We start from the raw sequence: 19,453 nt of genomic DNA on the forward strand, positions 1-19,453 counted from the left end.
GATAATTATCCATCTTGCTTAGAATGAATCAGAACAGATGAACATGGGACAAGAGACATAAATGGATCCACATTATGCTCATTCAGTGGTGCATGATTTTATGTTAGACATATGAAGAATTAGCTACTTGGCAAGCATATGCAGATGCACTTTATAGTGATGAGTCTTAAGGTGGCTGAGGGATAATTGTAGCTGGACTTCACAGAAACTTTTCACAAAAAGCAGCAGACTTTTTATCTAAAAAAATATAGTAACCAAACATTATTTGCAAAAATAGAAGATAAAAGCCAAACCTGAAGCCCCAACTGTTGATGTTTATAGTCATATAATCTAGTGTTAGCACTGCAGCACAGCTCTCTAATGCAGGATTTTAGAAAAGAAGTGGTTTGAAATTCAAATCAGATTATTAATGATATGGTTATTGATTTCTATCATGTGGTAACCAGGCACAGATGGGTATGATATTGTTGTGGCTTGGATCCTGGAACATAACTGTGATGTCATGTTTTACAAAAATACAAAAAGGTAAATGTAGAAAAACAGTTCTTCTCTTATATTGCTGTTATATTTACGTGAAAATCAAGAATTATTTTTTACTGCTGCTGAAATAATCTGACATGTTGATTGTTTCAGTTACAATAATATCACAGTACCAAGTAAATAGTCTTATTGGTACACAGACTGATGCAAAAATTAATTAAGAGTTTTGCAAATGATTCTAAATATTAAAACTTGTGTGCAGTGTCTCTCTTAATAGAGTAACACTGAGAGCAGAGATGTACCATTCAGAGTTTTAGCGCTGAATACAGTTTGTTTTCTCCTAAAATCCCAAATTTCCATGATAGTCTGATCCAATATGTAGGGTCAAGACCCCACATGGGGGTTTGTTTCAACGCGTACATGAAAATAAGACTACATAAAATGCACAAACCAATAGTAGTAAAACAATATATAATGATGAATAAACATAATTATACTACACATTTTAGAAGAGATTAAAAACAGTGCTAGTAAAATCGATAAAGGACAACTGGTTGACTGTTGATACTGTTTGTGCTGTCTGTTATGCCTGTTTAACTGACTTATTTAAGGCTTGCATAATAAATTGTTACTCGGGGTCACCAGTCCTGAACAGTGGAAAATAACTATGATTAACCTTTTTTGAAACCTTTTTTTTATCTGGCCTTCTATTGAGATGCCATTAATTCTAATAATGTGCAAACAGGTCAGACAGAACATGTGACTGAAAAATAGGATTTTGATATTTTATTCAAAACAAAGACCAAATATTTAGAGCTGAAAGTGTCAGCTATCTTTTGCATCTTTTATTAGCAATTATCCCAAATACTGTGGTTAACATTATTAGACGTAAACAGCTCTCTCTGTATTTTCTAATACAAAATGAAAACCCTTTCTCTCAGATTTCCAAAAGGGTGCCAACATGTCCATACCCAGCATGTTCCATGACAGATGTCAAAGGCTCAAAACAATACAAAATTTCTGTAACAATTAAAACTTACCTGTAATCTGATTCAACTCCTCCGTCTCTTTCAAAGTACCGTAGCTGCCTTATTAACATCCCTTGTAGAAAATGCAGTTTCCTACCAGGTAACTACTTCACCTTTTAAGCTTTCTCTGACTTAAAATTATATAATTCTGAGGTTTCCAGAAAAACTACTTGGACATGGAGGACAATTTTTTTTTTACCACAACACCGTCCCACTTAGGTATGATGCATTCATTAAACTGAAAAAGAAGGTATTTTTTAGGTTCAGATGGGCCAGTTATGGGACAGCCATGTGTGGACAAGGCCAGCGTAACAGAGAAATGATGCATAATTTCTTTAAATAATTATACAGTCAGAACACTATTAATGAATCTTTGGATAGAGAGTAATGTGTCTGAATGGAGGGTACCAAAGTCTGGTAAGTTGCATTTCTATTTTTCACAAATAAACACAATATACATTTAGATTTTTCGCTGTAAAAACATAATTTACAAAGTCAAGCTAAGCATAACATCAATTCCATTGCAAATTAAATGGACTGAATTCATTTAGTGTTGTTCTAGTCCTACTGACCCCCCAAAGAGCTCTGCACTATAGCCACATTCACCCAATCCCACTAACTAACGAGCACACATACACCGTTACACAGATCAACAGGTAACTTTGGGTTAAGTGCCTTGCTACATGTGACAGTGGGAAGCTGAAACTGAACCCATAGCCTTGCAATTGTAAAACAACTATTATCCAGTTACCCTCAGTCGCCCCTTCATCCCTCCACTTTCATTCAGTGCAGAGAAACAGCTGCTGAGAAAAACAACCCACTTCTATGCCAGCAGATGTCAATGGTCTTTACGTAAAACAAATAAACTAAATAAATAAAAATCCACTTCCACAAACGATAAACATGGTAGATAAGACAGCTATCTCTGAGCAGTACAATCCCAGATATATTGTTCACACAGCAACTGTAGCCCATAAACCCCCATAATTTACTGTGCATACAAAGCTCTGTGTTGCCAAGTAACACAGTGATTGCTGGACTTCTTTCTGGACAGTAACATCCATTAGTCAATTTGTTGTACTCATTGGTCTGATCATCATTCTGCTCTCAACTCCTCTGTACTTCCCTCCTCCCTGCAGTAAAAAACACTCTCTAAAGATTTCAAATACTCAGCTATATAATGTCACAGTAGACATGCACGATTAATGAATTTAACATTTAGACAGATCCAGTGTGCACTTGTTGGTTATTGGTTGGTTATACACACATAGGCTGTGTTTGGTTGAGACCATTCAACTGGATCTCTCCTTAAGTTTTTTTATTTGTATTCTGTCACTGTTTTAAAAAAGGCTGCCAAGCTGATCTTTTTTCCCCCCAGACTTCCTTGTAGATGGCATCCTTCATTTTACTGTCTTTTTTTCCATTAAAATGCTGTTAGAAAACTGCTTTGCCAGCACTGGTGTGACTACTCGGCTTACACTACTCTTTACAAGCTGAAAGCTTTGTACTCAATGAGCAGCAGGGAAGAACTGAAGGTCATTTTAGAAAAATAACTTAATACCTTAAGCTAACCGTCTGTGATGCTAACGTTTGAAAAGATAGTGGATTAAATGCAGATACTTGTCCATGCAAAGAATGTATTTAGGAGGACAAGCTAGAAAATGTGAAATATTTAATTCAGTCCAGCAGCCGGCTAATGTCAAATGTGTTTTTTGAAGGTTCATGTACACTGACTGGGCGGACCGCGACAACGCAGAAACCCGTCGGAAGACACTGGTGGCCCTTTTTACAGACCACCAGTGGGTAGCGCCAGCCATTGCTACAGCTGATCTCCATGCTCAGTATGGGTCTCCCACCTACTTCTACTCCTTTTACCACCACTGTCAGAGTGAAGCCACGCCGCCTTGGGCGGATTCTGCCCATGGCGATGAGGTAAAACTGCTATTTCTTGCATGTTATTTGCTTTTAGGTTGGGAACATACATATTGGATGTTGAAAAAGAGAAAAGATACTGACTTCCTTTTTGTAGCGCTGGTGAGATGTTTCCATACACTCATCATGGTCATAAATGTAATTCTAGTTCTTATTAATTTATTTAAATATCTTTTGCAAAGTAAAATGATAATGCAATATACAACTTCAATAACTTTGGTGCACAAATGTGAAATTAATAAGGATTTTCTGCAAAATCAGGAAATCATAATATAGCAGTACTGGGAAATATCGCTAAGACAATATTAGTTCTGATAAAGCCACATTTTTCTCTCCTTGCTGCACTCTGTGACCGTTAGGCTCTCGGACCTTCAATGTCAGGTGTGGAGATCTACTGAATCTCCCTTTGGCATGCAAAGTGTGTATTAATGTCACTTTGCATTCAAAATAGCCAATAATTACTGCATCCAAACAGTCCTTTCCAATATTGATAGTGCACCCACTGATATTCAGACGCCAATATTTCCACAATATATATTGCACAACCCTACATATAGAATATAAATTCACCTTAACCTGTTTCACTTCCTCCAGATGCTTTTTGTAACAGTAAGCCAGCTTATTGAGTAGATATTTTGACTACCCTTCTTATTGAAAATGGTGGATTGTTTTCAAATTTGTTATTTTCTTGACATGAGCAAGTTTTTTAGACATAGTCTATACCAGTGGTCCTTATTCCCGGTCCTTGAGGTCCAGTGTCCTGAAACGGTTAGATTTGATACTGGTCAGACATACCTAAAGCTGGGTCCTCAGTATATAGTCAAGTTTACCAGAGTCCTGACAATGATCCAATTATTTGACTCAGGTGTGTTGAAGCAGAACCTTGCAGGACATTGGACCTGGAAGACTGGAGTTTAGGATCCCTGGTCAATACATTGAGGTTTGGGAATTTACAGAAGCTCAATGTTTATCCTGCTTTGTTCATTAAGAAAACCAGTTTCGGTCATTGTCCACTTGGTGCACGAGCTGATAGAAAACAGCAAATAGAATGACCTACATTCATTTTTGCTTGTTTTCTACTCCTCCTCCACCAACATATAATGTAATAGACAGATAGGGAAAACACGTATGGCTGACAGTTTGTCCCCTTTTGGCTTCTGAAATCAGAAATAGCAGCGCAACATGGGGCCTCCCATTGGGTGCACCAACACCTATGTATTTATAAACTACTAAGTCTAAGTTATGAGAACACTTTTGATGTGAGGTTATTAGACTTTGCCAGAAGGTATATTTGCTTGATTTTTGCTACTGATTTTTTATTTTTTTTTCTGATGTGAAATGTTTGGAAACAGTTGTTCATAGTTTGATAAAATCTTCAAAAATTGTTCGAAAAGCCTCAAACTTATCTTTTTATTTTGGAAGTCAGTGACATTGATACACTGATCTTTTATTCGTTAATAGGCTCCTCCCTACTCCTGGATGCTAAAAAAAAAAAACTGAAGTCAGACACTTTTTATGAGAGAACTTATGAGATGATTATTTTTTATTTCTTTATTTATCAGAATCAGAATCAGAAATACTGTAATAATCCCAGAGGGAAATTACAGTTCCAGTACAACCATCCATCACATACATCACAAACATTTCAGGGGAACAATTGACTGCGGCCTTGCTGCCGAGGACCCCGCCTGACACCGGTTACCATTGGGCGCTGCCTTTAACTCTGTGGAAAGATAGAAGCCACATTTGGGGAGGAAGAGGAAACAAAAGACATATTTCATACTTTATCCTAATTCCAGCATACAGTTTGAGATATCAAAAAACTTGCACGAGAAAAGCACATATGACGAGACAACATTTATGCAGGAGGTTAACCTTGGAGACTAGTCGCATTAAGTTTGTGTGTTGTTGTGGGCATCAGTTATGTGTGTCTGTTTGGGTGAAAGTTGTTATATTTTCATGAACATTCTCTAGAGGGCCATTGTCCTTGATGTTGTCAACTGGACCACAGTTCAGAAAGCATCCACAGATGTCCGCGGGGAGGAGGGAACAGGGGGTAGTTCTGAGCTCTATTGGCATAACATCAAGGGGAGTTTGTTTATTTTTTTTTGATAGGAAAGGCATAATCCAATACACAATTTGTCATGAGAAGAAGCTGCACCAATTTTTCCTTCAGCTTCAAGTTTTTTGTCGCTGGCTCCACATGGCGAATCCAATATTCCAAATTTGTTGGCTTTTTTCCACGTCTCACGTCCAGATTTTATCATATCTCCCCTTTGAGTTCAACCACCGAAGCCAGTCTGTGGTCCAGCGCATCCAGCTTGTGGCTCTGCTCCTCCAACCTACAGTTCTGTTCGTTCACCGCCATAGTGATCGCGTCATATGCAGCCGGTAGCCTGATCAAGGCCATAATTGCTACCGACATCTGCTGAGTTTGCCAATACATAAAAAATCCACCGAATCCAGTTAGCAGAAATCCAAGTATCATGAATCCAAACATGTATATGTCTTCCACATCCTCGACTGACAAAATCGAAAAACACACCATTTTCCATGTGCTCCAAGAATCTAGGGTGTATCCCACAAAGTGTGTCCCGTCAGGAAAGGACGGGTCCCCTCTTCCCTGCCTTCCCATCGAAAAAATTTGATCAATAGCATTGAGAGACCAGCTTAGGCAGATCCATAGTTTCTGGCGTTCGGGTGATATGAAGACAGTGCTCAGAAAGACAAGACACGGCAGCAGCAGGAGGGGGCGAGGGGGGCAGAGTCGGAGCAGAGAGAAAAGCGACAGTCTCCGCAGAGAGAGAGAACAAAAGGTTACTTTATGTACACTTTTTTCCCTACAAGTTTGATGGGCGCAGAGCCAATGTGGAGAACGAATGGTTCACTGAGAATTTAAACTCAGGGTTTCCTCTGTTCATATTACAGAGATATACAATTATATGATTCAGTGATTTCATTTGTGGTTTTTATCAAATATGCTTACATATTTGTTACAAAAATAATATCGTGACACCAACCTCAGCTTGTGATTAAGTGACATTAATCAGTACTAATTAGTGCTGTAAAGCTTCACAAACAACACAGATGGGCAGAGTCTACTAAACACAGTGCCAACATGACAATCTTTATGCTTTGCTAGATCACCACCATGATACAATCTTTTACGATCTTTACGATCATCCTTTATGCAATCAACATGGTATACAGTGGATATAAAAAGTCTACATGCAGTAACTATGAAATGTGTATATACCCATCATAAAATCGCATGTTTTTGTGATGTAAATTACAAGGACATTATAAATCCTGATCATCAAAGTTTGTTACCCCTATATTCTGAAAAAATAACTTTAAGTTAAGCAAAAAATAAATAAATAAATATGTTTACCATTTAGTCTTATTCTTCAAGTTCAGTTCATTTTTCCTATTGGTAAAATATTTTCAATCAAATGAAACGCAGCAGATTACATCAAGTCACTGACTTGATACAGTGTTCACTTCTTCTGGACAAGCATTACATTAGTGGACAATCACTTGGGTCGTGTCATTAACTTGCAGCAATCCTTTACAGTGAATATGCGTGGCAACAACGGAAAGAAAAACTGGGGATTTGAGAAGTCAGAGCATACACACCAAAAACAAAAAAGAAACACAGAAGCACTGATCTACGAGTAATCTCTATGTTAAAAAAATTGTAAGGTTAAAAGCAATTGTAGCTCCTGTACTGGCTTCATCTTGGAGAGAAACACAGCTAAGCAGTCAAGCCCTGGGACACTTTTCAGTCCTAGAAGACGAAAGTGAGAACTTACAGTTCGATACAATAAAAGCTCAGCCTATAGCAATGTCTAGGAGAGAGATAGTGTCAAAAAAGACAAGTGTATCATCTATAAAAAGAGAATATTAAGTTTTTGACATCAGTATTCCAGTCAGTGCTCTCCTTCAAGATGGTGTCACACTGGAAGAGAACACCAGGTCAGATGTATCTTTTACATCTGACCAGGGCGATGGTGGCACAGGGTTTAGGGAGTTTGTCCTGCAGGACAAAGTTTGGCGGGTTGCCGGTTCGATCCCCCACTCTGACTGTCACTGTCGTTGTGTCCTTGGGCAAGACATTTTACCCACAGGCTAAGCCTAAAGCAGCATAACTATAGAGATAGCTCAGGGTAACCTAAGCCACTCTAACTATAAGCTTTGTCGGAAGGAATGTTTTAAGCCTAGTCTTAAAAGTAGACAGGGTGTCTGCTTCAGGGACCAAACTGGGAGTTAGTTCCACAGGAGCGGAGCCTGATAACTAAAACATCTGCCTCCCATTCTACTTTTAAAGCCTCTAGGAACCATCAGTAGACCTGCAGCCTGAGAACAAAGTGCTCTGTTTGGAACATAAAGAGCATTCAGATACTGATGTATAAAGGAGTTTAGTGCTGAGGGATTTCTCTTCAAACAAATTTACAAAATCTACCTTGTCTGAGTTTAAAAGCACAGAAAGTAACGTCATCGACCTGTTTATGTCTCCATGCCAGTCTGTCTAACTTATTAGATTTATCAAAATTTAGGAATAAATACATTGTATACATGTCATGATACTCATACATATATGACTATCAACAGAATAACTGAGGAACTTTATGTTGGATTGATCAGGTTCACTATTGATGACAAATGTAGACAGAATTTTAGGATTGGATCAAAATATTATTCAGCAATGCATTATTTGAATGGTGTGCACACTCATGCAGTTAGGTTATTGTAGCTGTTCATTTTTATTTTTGACATTTTCCTTTAACAGCTTTGGTTTTTCTGTTGTGGAACTGTACAGGATACATGGAAAATGTTTTTAATAACTCATATTGGTCTATTTATCTACAGCAAAAAAAGCTAATAGGAGTGTATTCACTTTTCTTTTCACTCTCTGCAAGTAATTAAAGCTAATGTTGGCAGAAAAATAAAAAATACAAAATAATATAGCTTTAAAACTGTGCTCCAAATATACAATTGTGAGTTGTATTACATAGTTTGTTATTTATGATTATCAGAACGGTACACTAAACAGAAGGCTAAACAATGGACAATAAAAACACTAATTGGCTGTTTTAATTATAGCCAACTAATCACACCAAACCCTTTGGGTATTAATTCAAGGAATATCCAAACAAGAGCAATAACACGCTTAGAATGCAGCAGTTAGAGGCATCATAAGTTGTGCAAGTACCCAAAGAGATGATAAAGGTTTTAATGTGCATTATTTGCTCTGTGTTTTTGTTTCCCTTACTTATTTATTTTTCAAATTTGAAAAGGGTAAAGGAGCTGAAGTCTAATTTTCATTTAGACCACTTGAATTACAGTCTGTTGAGTGGTTGTGAAATTTTAGCTCACTGATGCCCAAAATCTACTGCTTTAAGGCTTTAAGAAGATTGCCTAAAAAAAGAAACTCTTTCAGGTCCGACATGAGCTGGAATCCTTTTAAATTTCCAAACGAATTAAGGGCTTTATTTTAAGTTCATTTGCAGATTGTCAGGTTTTAACACTGAAATAGGGATTGGTTGTATTGTGTAAGTTATTCCAGTGTGTGTGTGTGTGTGTGTGTGTGTGTGTGTGTGTAGGTGCCCTACGTGTTCGGCGTGCCCATGGTGGGTCCCACCGATCTGTTCAACTGTAACTTCTCCAAGAACGACGTGATGCTGAGTGCAGTGGTAATGACTTACTGGACCAACTTCGCCAAGACTGGGTAAGCTGAAAAAGATTCACTGATGTGAAACATCAATCAGTCGGAAAATCCCACTGACAGGGCTTTTCATTTTCTCTGTGCGGCAAAAACTCATGAAAAACAAAGCATCTCTCCTGCTAATTGGCTTTACTCTTATATCAATATCTAATCCTTGCCCATGAGCAGAAGAGGTCTTATTTTAATGAATGACGGCCCAGACATTTAATCACATTTTCGAATGTATAATAAAGTGCACTGATTGATTTTTCCTCCTCGTTTTTTTGTATGACTTCACAGAGACAAGGGTTTGGCAACATGCAGTGTTGTTTGTGTGAGTGTGGACAGCTTACTCTTGAATTTACAGGATCAAATCTCATCCAAGCTTGCAATGAGGCGGCCAAGATTCAAGTCTACGTTGTTATCAAGATAAACAGCTTTGTGCTTCTTCACTGTGGAGCACTTAATAAGCTTTACATATGTTGAATTTTTTAGTCGGATTAAAGGGACTCACCTCATAGATTTCCATACATATCCGCTTTCTTATTGCTGATAGAAATGTAGGATCACATTTATAATATAACATTTTAACTCCACACATTTTTTTAAGTATTTTAAATTTACTTTGGAAGCAGAGTATCCATCAAGGAAAGATGATTTTTACGACAATATTAGCAGAAAACAGTGTTAAGAGGAACAAACATAATGAACTGACAAGTGAGGGATGTGCTTTGTTTTTTTTTTTTTTGCTTCAAAGCATCTTTGGCGTGACGAGGAGATACTTATTCAAATAAAATCATGAAAGAAGTACTGCAGATTATTTTGGCAGTGGTTGGGCTGTGATGTTCTGTCAAAATCTTGACAGGCCTCTTCATTTTTGGGGGGGCCTTGAAGTTACTTACTCCCTTCTTTGCTCTACTCCATCATTTTAGAGGGATGGAGTGCTTACTCAAATTGTTAAATGAAAAACTACTGCCTCTAGCCAAATAACTCAATTTATTAAACTGAAAATTAAATGATCTGCAAGTGGCTGAGAAAAATAGGAGTGTATAAGAAAAATATCACTTTAAAACTTTGCAATCTAGACAGAAAATACAGTACCTTGCAAAAGTCTCTAACTTTTTATAATTCTTTTAATATTAAACAGCAAATCTCAATCTAATGCTTATATTTCATATTAGACCAATGCAAAGCAGTGCACTCATGTAAAGTTGAAGACAAAACGTGGTTTTCAAAATATTTTACAAAAAAAAATTTTATAGACTAGGATGAATCTGTGTAGATCCCTTTTTTTCTGATTCCTCTACATAAAATCTATAACAACAAATTACCTTCAGTAGTCACCAGTCTACCTGTGTGTGTAATTTAATGTCAGTAAAATTCCAGCAGTTATCTGAAGGCCTCAAATATATGTTAACAAACAGTATCATGAAGACTAAAAAATAAAGCAGGCAGGTCATGGATACAGAATTTTATAGTACGTTTAGGCTCCATCACAATATCCCATGGCTTTGAACATCTCACAGAATGCTATTCAGCCCATTCATTTACTGTCAATGTTTGTTAATGTTACTGGAGGGTTAATGCCTGCTCCCATTAGATATTAGGTGAGAGGACGGGGTACACATTGGAAAAACAAGCTTTCAGACATGCTCACTCTTTAAGGCCATTCAGGATGACCAGTTAACATGCATGTTTTTGGACAATGGGAAGTAGCTGGAGAACCTGTAGAAAACCCATGTATACATGAGGAGAACAAGCAAAATATGTGCAGAAAGAATCCTAGCAAGTGTGGGAACCCAAAACCATTTTGCTGCAAAGCATCAGTTCTAAGCCATCATGTAGCCAACTGTTTAATCCAAAGCTAGAAAAAAATAATCAGACACAACTTCAAACCTACACAGATGTGGCTATACACTTAAACGCACTAGCTGGACAAGGGAATCATTATTTAGAGAAGCAACCATTTGACCATTAACTGAGGAGAAGGGGCAGAGATCTACTGCTCAGGTGGGAGAATCTCCTGACACGAACAACCTGATCTTTATGAAAATGTGGCAAGAAGAAAGCCACTGTCGAATGAATGCTATAAGATTTTCAATCTTCTCGCCAGAAGTCATGTTGGGGGCACCTTCTTAGACAGCAGGCATTTAGAACAAGGTGCTCTGGTCAGATTGGACCAAAGCTGAACATTTATACCTACAAGTAAATCGTTATGTGCGGTAAAAAAAACTAGCAGTGAACAGAGAAAACATCATACCCATGTGAAATGTGGTTGTGGCAGCATCATGCTTTGGGGATGCTTTCCTTTAGCAGGGGGCAGAGAAGCTGGTCAGAGTTGATGATAAAATGGAGGAAGCTAAATGAAGGGCGATATTTGAGGAAAGCCTGTTCGAGGATAAAAAAACACTTCAACAACCTTCAGCATAGAGCCAGAAATTTTGAATCTGCTTTATTTGCTAGGATTGTGCACAAACAAGGAATTTGACTTTGGTCTCAAGTGCTCACAGCATACAGACAAAGTATAAACAAACTTTAGGGAAAGTTTAGGGGGAATAAAATAAAAGATAAAAACAATAGTGTATGTTTATATAAATCCAAGCTTGTTTTTATATTAAGAAAAGGAGCAAAGAAGAAGGCAGGTTTTGTTGGTGGAATATGCTTATTTTGTTTTACAGCAGTGTTGCTGACTCCTCAGGCTGTAGGGCATTGATTGTGTACACCAGTGAGATAGCCTGGGGGAAGAAATTGTCACAGTGGGTGGCTGTTTTTTTTTTCAAATAGCGTAGTGCCAACCTGAAGGTAAAGTCTAAACAGTTTTGGTCCAGGATGTGTGGGGTCTGCAGAGTTGTTAGTTGTCCCTTTCCTGACCCTACACCTGTACAAGTCATGGACAGAGGGAAGGTCAGCTCTGATTATCTCTTTTGCAGACCTAATTGTACATTGCAGTCTGGACCTTTTATGAATAACCCAAACAATAGTGATGGGTGTGCAAAAACAGACAAAAATGGCAGTGTAGAAGATGACCAAGTTGAAGTCCACAAATACGATCCAGGCCTACGTTGTTGGGTAGTCGAGATGGCACAGGATACAGTTGACTACAACATCTTCCAACTTGCTTGCCCTGTAAGCAAATTGCAGGGGTCCAACAGGGGGCCTATGATGCTATTCAGATACTTCCACACCAGTCGCTGATAGTACTTCACTTTACACTTTACTACACTTTATGAAGATCTGAATGAAGATTGAAGCAAGTTGGTCAGTGTGAGTTATCAGGCACAATGGGGAAATACCATTAGATCTCGGAGCTTTCCTGGTACTCTGAGGCTGAAACTCTTTCTTAATGATCTTTAGTACAAGCAGCGGGTCAGAGAGAAGGGGGGAGGGGACTGTAGAGTTGTGGGTTGGGGGTACAGCTAGTCCATTTGTGTAGGAGTGAGGTGTGGGCGAATGGGTATGAGGTGTGAATGGCTGTTTTTCAAACCTGCAGAAGAAGCTGTTGAGATACGTTGTCATCCAATCTTAATCACCGTGTGGAGGCACAGGCTCCTTTAGTTGTAGGGCGTTCTATTTGCCTCAGAACTTGAAAGTAGCAAGTCAACTATCAGGAAAGCAAGATTACTACCTTTTTGCGTTCCAGTTTCCTTTTTGTCGGATAGTAGGAATAAACAGAAAAAACCCATTGCTAAACATACAAATACAGCCAACCTGAGTCAAAGAATGCCAAATTTTATTGCTAAATCTTTGTCTTTTCTTTAGCTGTGCAGAACTGTTCACCAGAACATGAAATGTAAATAACAATGGGTGGCAATTCTTTATCGCTCATTTAGACTATGGCTACTGTTGTTAAAACAATAACAATCTCAATAAGACTGTTCCATGTGGTGTTTTGTGCAAATAAACTGCACTGAAACTTCCCATCTTATGAACACTGAAAAGTAGTATGTGTACGACTGACTAAATGATAAACAATAGAGAACTACTAAAAACAAAGTACGGAGTTTTGCTCAATGTTGCTGTAAGTAGCAGCCATCATGAATGTCAGGTATGATCCTCTTACACCGACCTTTTGACTCATAATTCCAACTTGGAGGTCAAAACTCCGACTACCGAGGACAAATGGAATGCACTCCTACAAACTGCAGTGGGGTCATTAGCTGAAGAGCTGCTTTTTAGCTTCTCTCTGTAGCTTCTCTCAGGTTCCCTGATCTCCTAGTCAGTTTGTTTCTTTCCTGCTCATGTATGACCCGGTTACCACCGCTGTAAGCTTTTTCTTTGGTCCGACGCAGCTTACTCAGATATGAAGTGAACCATGGTTTGTTGTTGTAGTTTCAGTAAGGTCAGTGGCTGAACACTTTAGTGGAGTGGTGGCCTAATGGTTAGAGAGGCCACGGATGTCAGCAGTTCGAAACTCTCTCCGTCACTCCGTCAACTTTACATGCTGTTTGTATTTTGGTAGCTCATTTGAGGAGTTTCCCCAAGAACAATGATGAGAGGGTCTAGGTATTTTCTCCCCTCGTCTTCACATCTCAGTGAGCTTTTTTCAGCTTCTGGTCTTGTTGTGTGATCTCAATACCGGACAGAAAATGCAAAGAAAAAGAAATAACACTGTGAAATAAGTACACCAACCTTCATTTGCACAAAAGCAAATTACACCTCCTCTCTTTTTCGTCCAAGAGCTCCCCGCTGCAGTCCGCTCGAAACGGCTGAAAGCCCGATATCTGAAGTGCACTATCCATGTTGTTTTCCCTGAACCAAGCTTTTGTGAAGCAGAGGGCGGCAGATCCATGGACGTCCGACCTTGTGCTGATAAGGACTAGCTCAATGTCCAGTACCTGGAGTTTTGTTTGTCAGGTAATGGACATTCGCCAGGTGGATAGACAGAGCGGAGCACGCAATCTCTCAGTCTGTCTGTGCCTCTGATAGTTCCCTCAGAAAGGGAAGAGTGTTTCTCCTTTTCCAGGCACTGATAAGACTTTTATTAATTTCTCACACTCCACAAAACAAATATAATGCTTCAGGATAACCCAAAAAAGTGAGAAATTAATTAATCAATTGAGGTTCACTCCACTGGGATCTGGGATACAGAGCCATCTTCAGTGTATACGTTGATCTAAATAAACACAGAGTCACACTATCTGACAACATAAAGAATGGCAGAAGCGCTTTAGGTGTTTTGGACTCTGACGTGTGAAAAAACTGCATCTCTAATGTGGATAAATTAAAGCAGTAACTTCGCATTAGGTTTGCAGTTTTTAGCACAGCAGAAAATTGTCCTTGCCGCCACAGCAAGCTGCTGAGCAAACTCACCAAAGGTGGGATGTGAAGAGTTCAACCCTCCCTTCAATTATCAATGGGGAACTTTCTCTGAAAAGAGATTTCACTCTGCTGAGAGCGCCTCAGACGATGATGGAACTCTGCGACAGCTCAATTTAACTGGCGAGAGGCGAGGCTCCCTGATGTACATTTTGTAAGCTCCGTGGGCGTTTCAATCCTCACCTTGTGCACTTGCTTGGGTGTTGGTAGGGCTTCACACTATAGCAGCCAGTAAACTGTATTTTAGTTTAAAAACTGGTGTTTGTTTTACAATATTTTTCCTGCTGATTGAAATACTGTGTGTTGATTAATACAAATGAATGTGTTCAGGCAGATTGATGATTTTTTTTTTTTTGCTTTTCTTACTTTATTATTAGAAATAATAATGTCTTTAATGATACATTTATTTGCATTTATAATAATACATGTCTTTGTTGACATAAATATCGTAACATATATATAGAAGTGGCTTCAACTGTGACATAAACTGAGCAAAAGACAGCTATTCACACATAAATCACCTTAGAGTTATGTTCAGGGGAAAAAACATGGCAAAAACAAATGTTTCCTTTGAGAATTTACTTGCTGCCAGTAGTTTGTTTCATTTCACCTTGATATTGATTGGATGGATGCCTGTGTGAAATTGTTGGCCAGCTTTGAGAGAAACTCAGTTCCCTCAGAGGACTTTTGCCAGCTAAGAAGAAGCGCAGAATCTTTTTTGGACTCCTCCAGCTTTGAGAACATCAAAGGAATAAATACATATAATACATTTCCAAAAAGATATGAAACACATAGGGTTGAACATGATTTACTAGAATAATTCTATTTCATCTTTATGATATAATTTTATCTAATGTAAATTTCTGCATTAAAAAGTGATCATGTTTAATGGCTTTATAGGGGATAAATAGATGTTCAAGTTAAGCTCCTAATTATTTTAGTGAATATCAGCTACCTTAAAAACATCACTTAATTACACTCACATCAGACATTTCACCAGTTTCACTGATTATCAAAGATCAAATCAGTCTTGTAAGTTGTCAGTGAGAGTAATTTCCTGTGAAGCCTGAACTCCTTTACCTTTTCATCAAGTTAACAGTTGAACATATAAAGAAGATTAAGTTTCTTAAATTTTATTCAAGGAAGAAAAAAAAATCAACATCATAAACTAAAACTTTAACTATTGACGAGAGAAAAAAAAGGGTTAGGGTAATGTTTCAATTCAATTCAATTCAATTTTATTTATATAGCGCCAAATCATGAAACATGTCATCTCAAGGCACTTTACAAAATCAAGTTCAATCATATTATACAGATTGGGTCAGATTATACAGATTGGTCAAAAATGTCCTATATAAGGAAACCAGTTGATTGCATCAAAGTCCCGACAAGCAGCATTCAATCCTGGGGAACCGTAGAGCCACAGGGAGAGTCGTCTGCATTGTACATGGCTTTGCTGCAATCCCTCATACTGAGCAAGCATGAAGCGACAGTGGGAAGAAAAACTCCCCATTAACGGGAAGGAAAACCTCCGGCAGAACCGGGCTCAGTATGAACGGTCATCTGCCTCGACCGACTGGGGTTACAGAAGACAGAACAGAGACACAACAAGAGAGACAAAAAAGCACAGAAGCACACATTGATCTAGTAATCTGTTCTCTGAAGATTAATGTTTATTTGCTGGTGATTAAATAGAAAAGCCTCAAACAAAACATTGTCAATGCAAGGGTGATGATAATTTGAAAATATTTAAGGTAAATTAATTAAAGCTGCTTAAAAACCTAAAAGCTTTTAAAAGACAAATAGTCTCTCAGTAGCCAAAAGGCAAATTATTTCTGGTAAAATGTAGATCTTTGTGACATATTTCAGTCTAAAAGGGGAGATTAAATGGGAAAAATTAAAGTTGCATGATTATGAAACACCAGAGAGTCTACCATCATTCACATCAGAATCCACTCAGGACAAGGTGAAAATACGTTATTGAGTTTGAAAAATGCTCTTTTTTGTTGCCTGTGGAAAAGATTGTATCCCTGAAGACACGGTGCCTGTTTCTGTAGCTCTGATATATATCAGAACACAAAGGACAGTGCTGCTTCTGTCGGCCATGGACATCACTATCAGAATAAAAATAAAAATAGAAGACCTCTTTTGGTCTTTTTGCCAGTCAAAACAGGCATGGTAAAGCAAAAAAAGGGCTGGAGGCTTAAACACACTACTGATAAACAAGGGTAATGTTGAAAAATGAAAATTGAGTCTTTCACTCAAACATGACCGACTCATCAGCACAAACAAAAGTGCAATTGTATTACTAATTGTCACAGTCCAGAGTGGTAACACTATCCTGGTTTTGACTTGATCACGTCCGGTTTCTTTGATCAACAAACGTTTCAGGTTCTGCCTGTGTCTAGTTAGCAGTTCAGCCTCTCAACATCAGAAGCTTCGTCAAGAGGGACGGATCAGCCATTCAGGAGTGGAATAATTTTTAACTTAGGCCACAAGTTCAACAAGCAAAAAAAAAATAATTAAAAATCAACATGAGCATGCATAAAAGTATGTTTTATCTGTCAGTGTACCATATGTGTTTAATCCCAGGGCTTTTTCTTTCTTTTGGCAGAGATCCTAACCAGCCAGTTCCTCAAGACACCAAGTTCATTCACACAAAGCCCAATCGCTTTGAAGAAGTTGCCTGGTCTAAATACACCCCCAAGGAGCAGCTGTACCTCCACATTGGCCTCAAGCCGCGTGTCAGAGACCACTACCGTGCCACCAAGATCTCCTTCTGGCTCCAGCTGGTTCCTCACTTGCATCATGTCAATGAACTTTTGCAGTCTGTCTCCTCCTTCACACACAGCCCCTCCCCACAAGATGACACCCCTTATTCTTACACCAAGCGTCTATCCAAAGGCTGGCCTCCTATAAGCACACGCCATCCAGGCTCACAAGGAGGCACGCCACCACCACCGGAGTCTGCATTGGGCCAGGACGGAGGGGAAAGTGGGATTCGGATCCCGAAGGAGGATTACTCGACTGAACTCTCAGTGACGATAGCAGTAGGAGCGTCGCTACTTTTTCTCAATATACTTGCGTTTGCGGCTCTGCTGTATAAGAAAGACAAAAGACGCCTTGAGCATCGCAGACCACGTCCGCTGCCTCCTCCTAGAAGGGACATAACACCCGCAGACGTTGCAGCTCACCTGCAGGGGGAGGGACTGATGTCATTACAGGTCAGTAATCTGTTCACCCATATGGAGTGTACATAGGCCAAATGGCCCTAAGTACACTCCAAAAACTTTCAAAACAGCACATTTTTTATTTGTTATTTATACAAATCCAGTCCGGGGTCAAACCCCCATTCAATCAAATCCGAAACTGAGTTAAATTATTTGGCTTGTGTTATGGGCTCAGTACAGCTTCCTGAGCAAGGATTAAGTATGAATATCAAGGCTACTTTAGTGTGGGCTTAGTTTTATTGTGCAAGAAAATTTTACCTACGGTTATAATCACCCAACCAACAAATAAAGAAACAATCTACCTAAGAGGAAATTTAATAAAATCATGTAACCAGCTAAATTATAAATATTGGTTAAAAAAATTGTTTAAGATATGTGATAAGAAAACTGATTGAAACCGACACAATTACACGTCATGAGACAATTATATATATTTTTTTCATCTTGGGAAAGAAGTTCAGTGACGTCTGATCAGGTTGTTATGAAGGAATATTAATGTCACTTTATCCAAAAAAAAAAAAATGTGTTTTCCAATACAGACAAAAGGTGAAATATTGAAAATTAAGTCATAATTTGATTTCAACAATACAGTTTAAATGTTGACGAAAGCAGTCAAAGGTTAAAAGAAACACTGGAATTCTGTTTGGTGATCAACGTAAAAACAATGAGAAAGAAGTGGATATAATATGTTGAAATAAAGACAAAAATCTTAAACTGCTGTGTTCTTTCCAAGCACTATTGGCATGCATGCTGACTAAGAGTTTGCATCTACGGGATATTTATATGTTAAAAGGAAAAGTATTTCTGTTAAATCTGTTGTTAAATCCTTACCCCGAGTATAAAGTTTTACGCTGATTTACAAAAGCATGGCTGTCACCGACCTGAGCTCAAGATCAATACTATATGTGAATCCTCAAATGAAGAATAAGATTATATCCAATTTCAAACGGACTCCGGAGCTTGTGTGGGGTTGATTACTGCGCCCCTACAAGGCTCTGAATAGCCAGGCTCCTGATTATTTGTGTCAGTGTTAACAAAACACTTTGCTGCTCGTAGCCTTCAATCCCAAGCCCAGAGACTCCTGGTTGTTCCTCGTACGAGGCTAAAAGCTAAGAGGGACAGACGTTCAGTCCATGGCTCCTAAACGGTACAACACTTTGCCCTGCAACTTTGCTTTGCTGACTCAGTTGATGCTTTTAAAAAACCAACAGAAAACCGTTTTGTTCTACCAGGCTTTTTTTTTTCTTGTCATGATTTTCATGTGCTTTTTTTATGCAAGTTTTTTTTTCTAAGTTTAAATTAAACGTGATTTTATGTTATATTGCGCTTTGTGACTTTGTGTCTTTAAAAAGCGGTTTATCAATAAACATACTTATTACTTACATATCAATCAGTCAACTTTTGGTATACAGATAATGATATAATAATTAGCTGACAGACTATTTGTATCACAATTTTGGGCCCATTGTTTTGCTAAAACTACTAAACTTCTGTCCAAACAGCACAAATACAGCATTTCCCTTAAAGAAATAACTGTTTTTATTTTCTTTCTGCATGAACTGATGAGTCTGAAAAGACTTAAATAGCAGTAAAAATTAAACAAAAATAATGAATTAATATGAAGCTGGTTGAAATGTCAGGATTGACGAAACTCTTGGCACAGCTGCTGGCAGATCGCTTCTCTGACTCACAGCCTGTCATCAGAGGACCTTATCAGTATGAAATTTAGTGAGAGCGTTCAGATCCGTGCGCATGTGTGAAGG

General features: G+C 38.4%; 1 protein-coding gene across 1 annotated transcript in view; it reads left to right on the forward strand.

The window, feature by feature from the left end:
• The window catches only part of LOC105931840 (neuroligin-4, X-linked), a 41,571-nt gene that overhangs the window by 16,517 nt on the left and 5,601 nt on the right, over nt 1-19,453 (forward strand). Inside the window, exons 6-8 of the mRNA XM_012870715.3 lie at nt 3,227-3,440; nt 9,044-9,168; nt 17,075-17,684. Coding sequence (XP_012726169.2) covers nt 3,227-3,440; nt 9,044-9,168; nt 17,075-17,684 — 949 coding nt within the window. The remainder of the gene's footprint in view (nt 1-3,226; nt 3,441-9,043; nt 9,169-17,074; nt 17,685-19,453) is intronic.

The sequence above is a fragment of the Fundulus heteroclitus genome, chromosome 7, assembly GCF_011125445.2.
Source record: "Fundulus heteroclitus isolate FHET01 chromosome 7, MU-UCD_Fhet_4.1, whole genome shotgun sequence".
Classification (NCBI taxonomy): Eukaryota; Metazoa; Chordata; class Actinopteri; order Cyprinodontiformes; family Fundulidae; genus Fundulus; species Fundulus heteroclitus.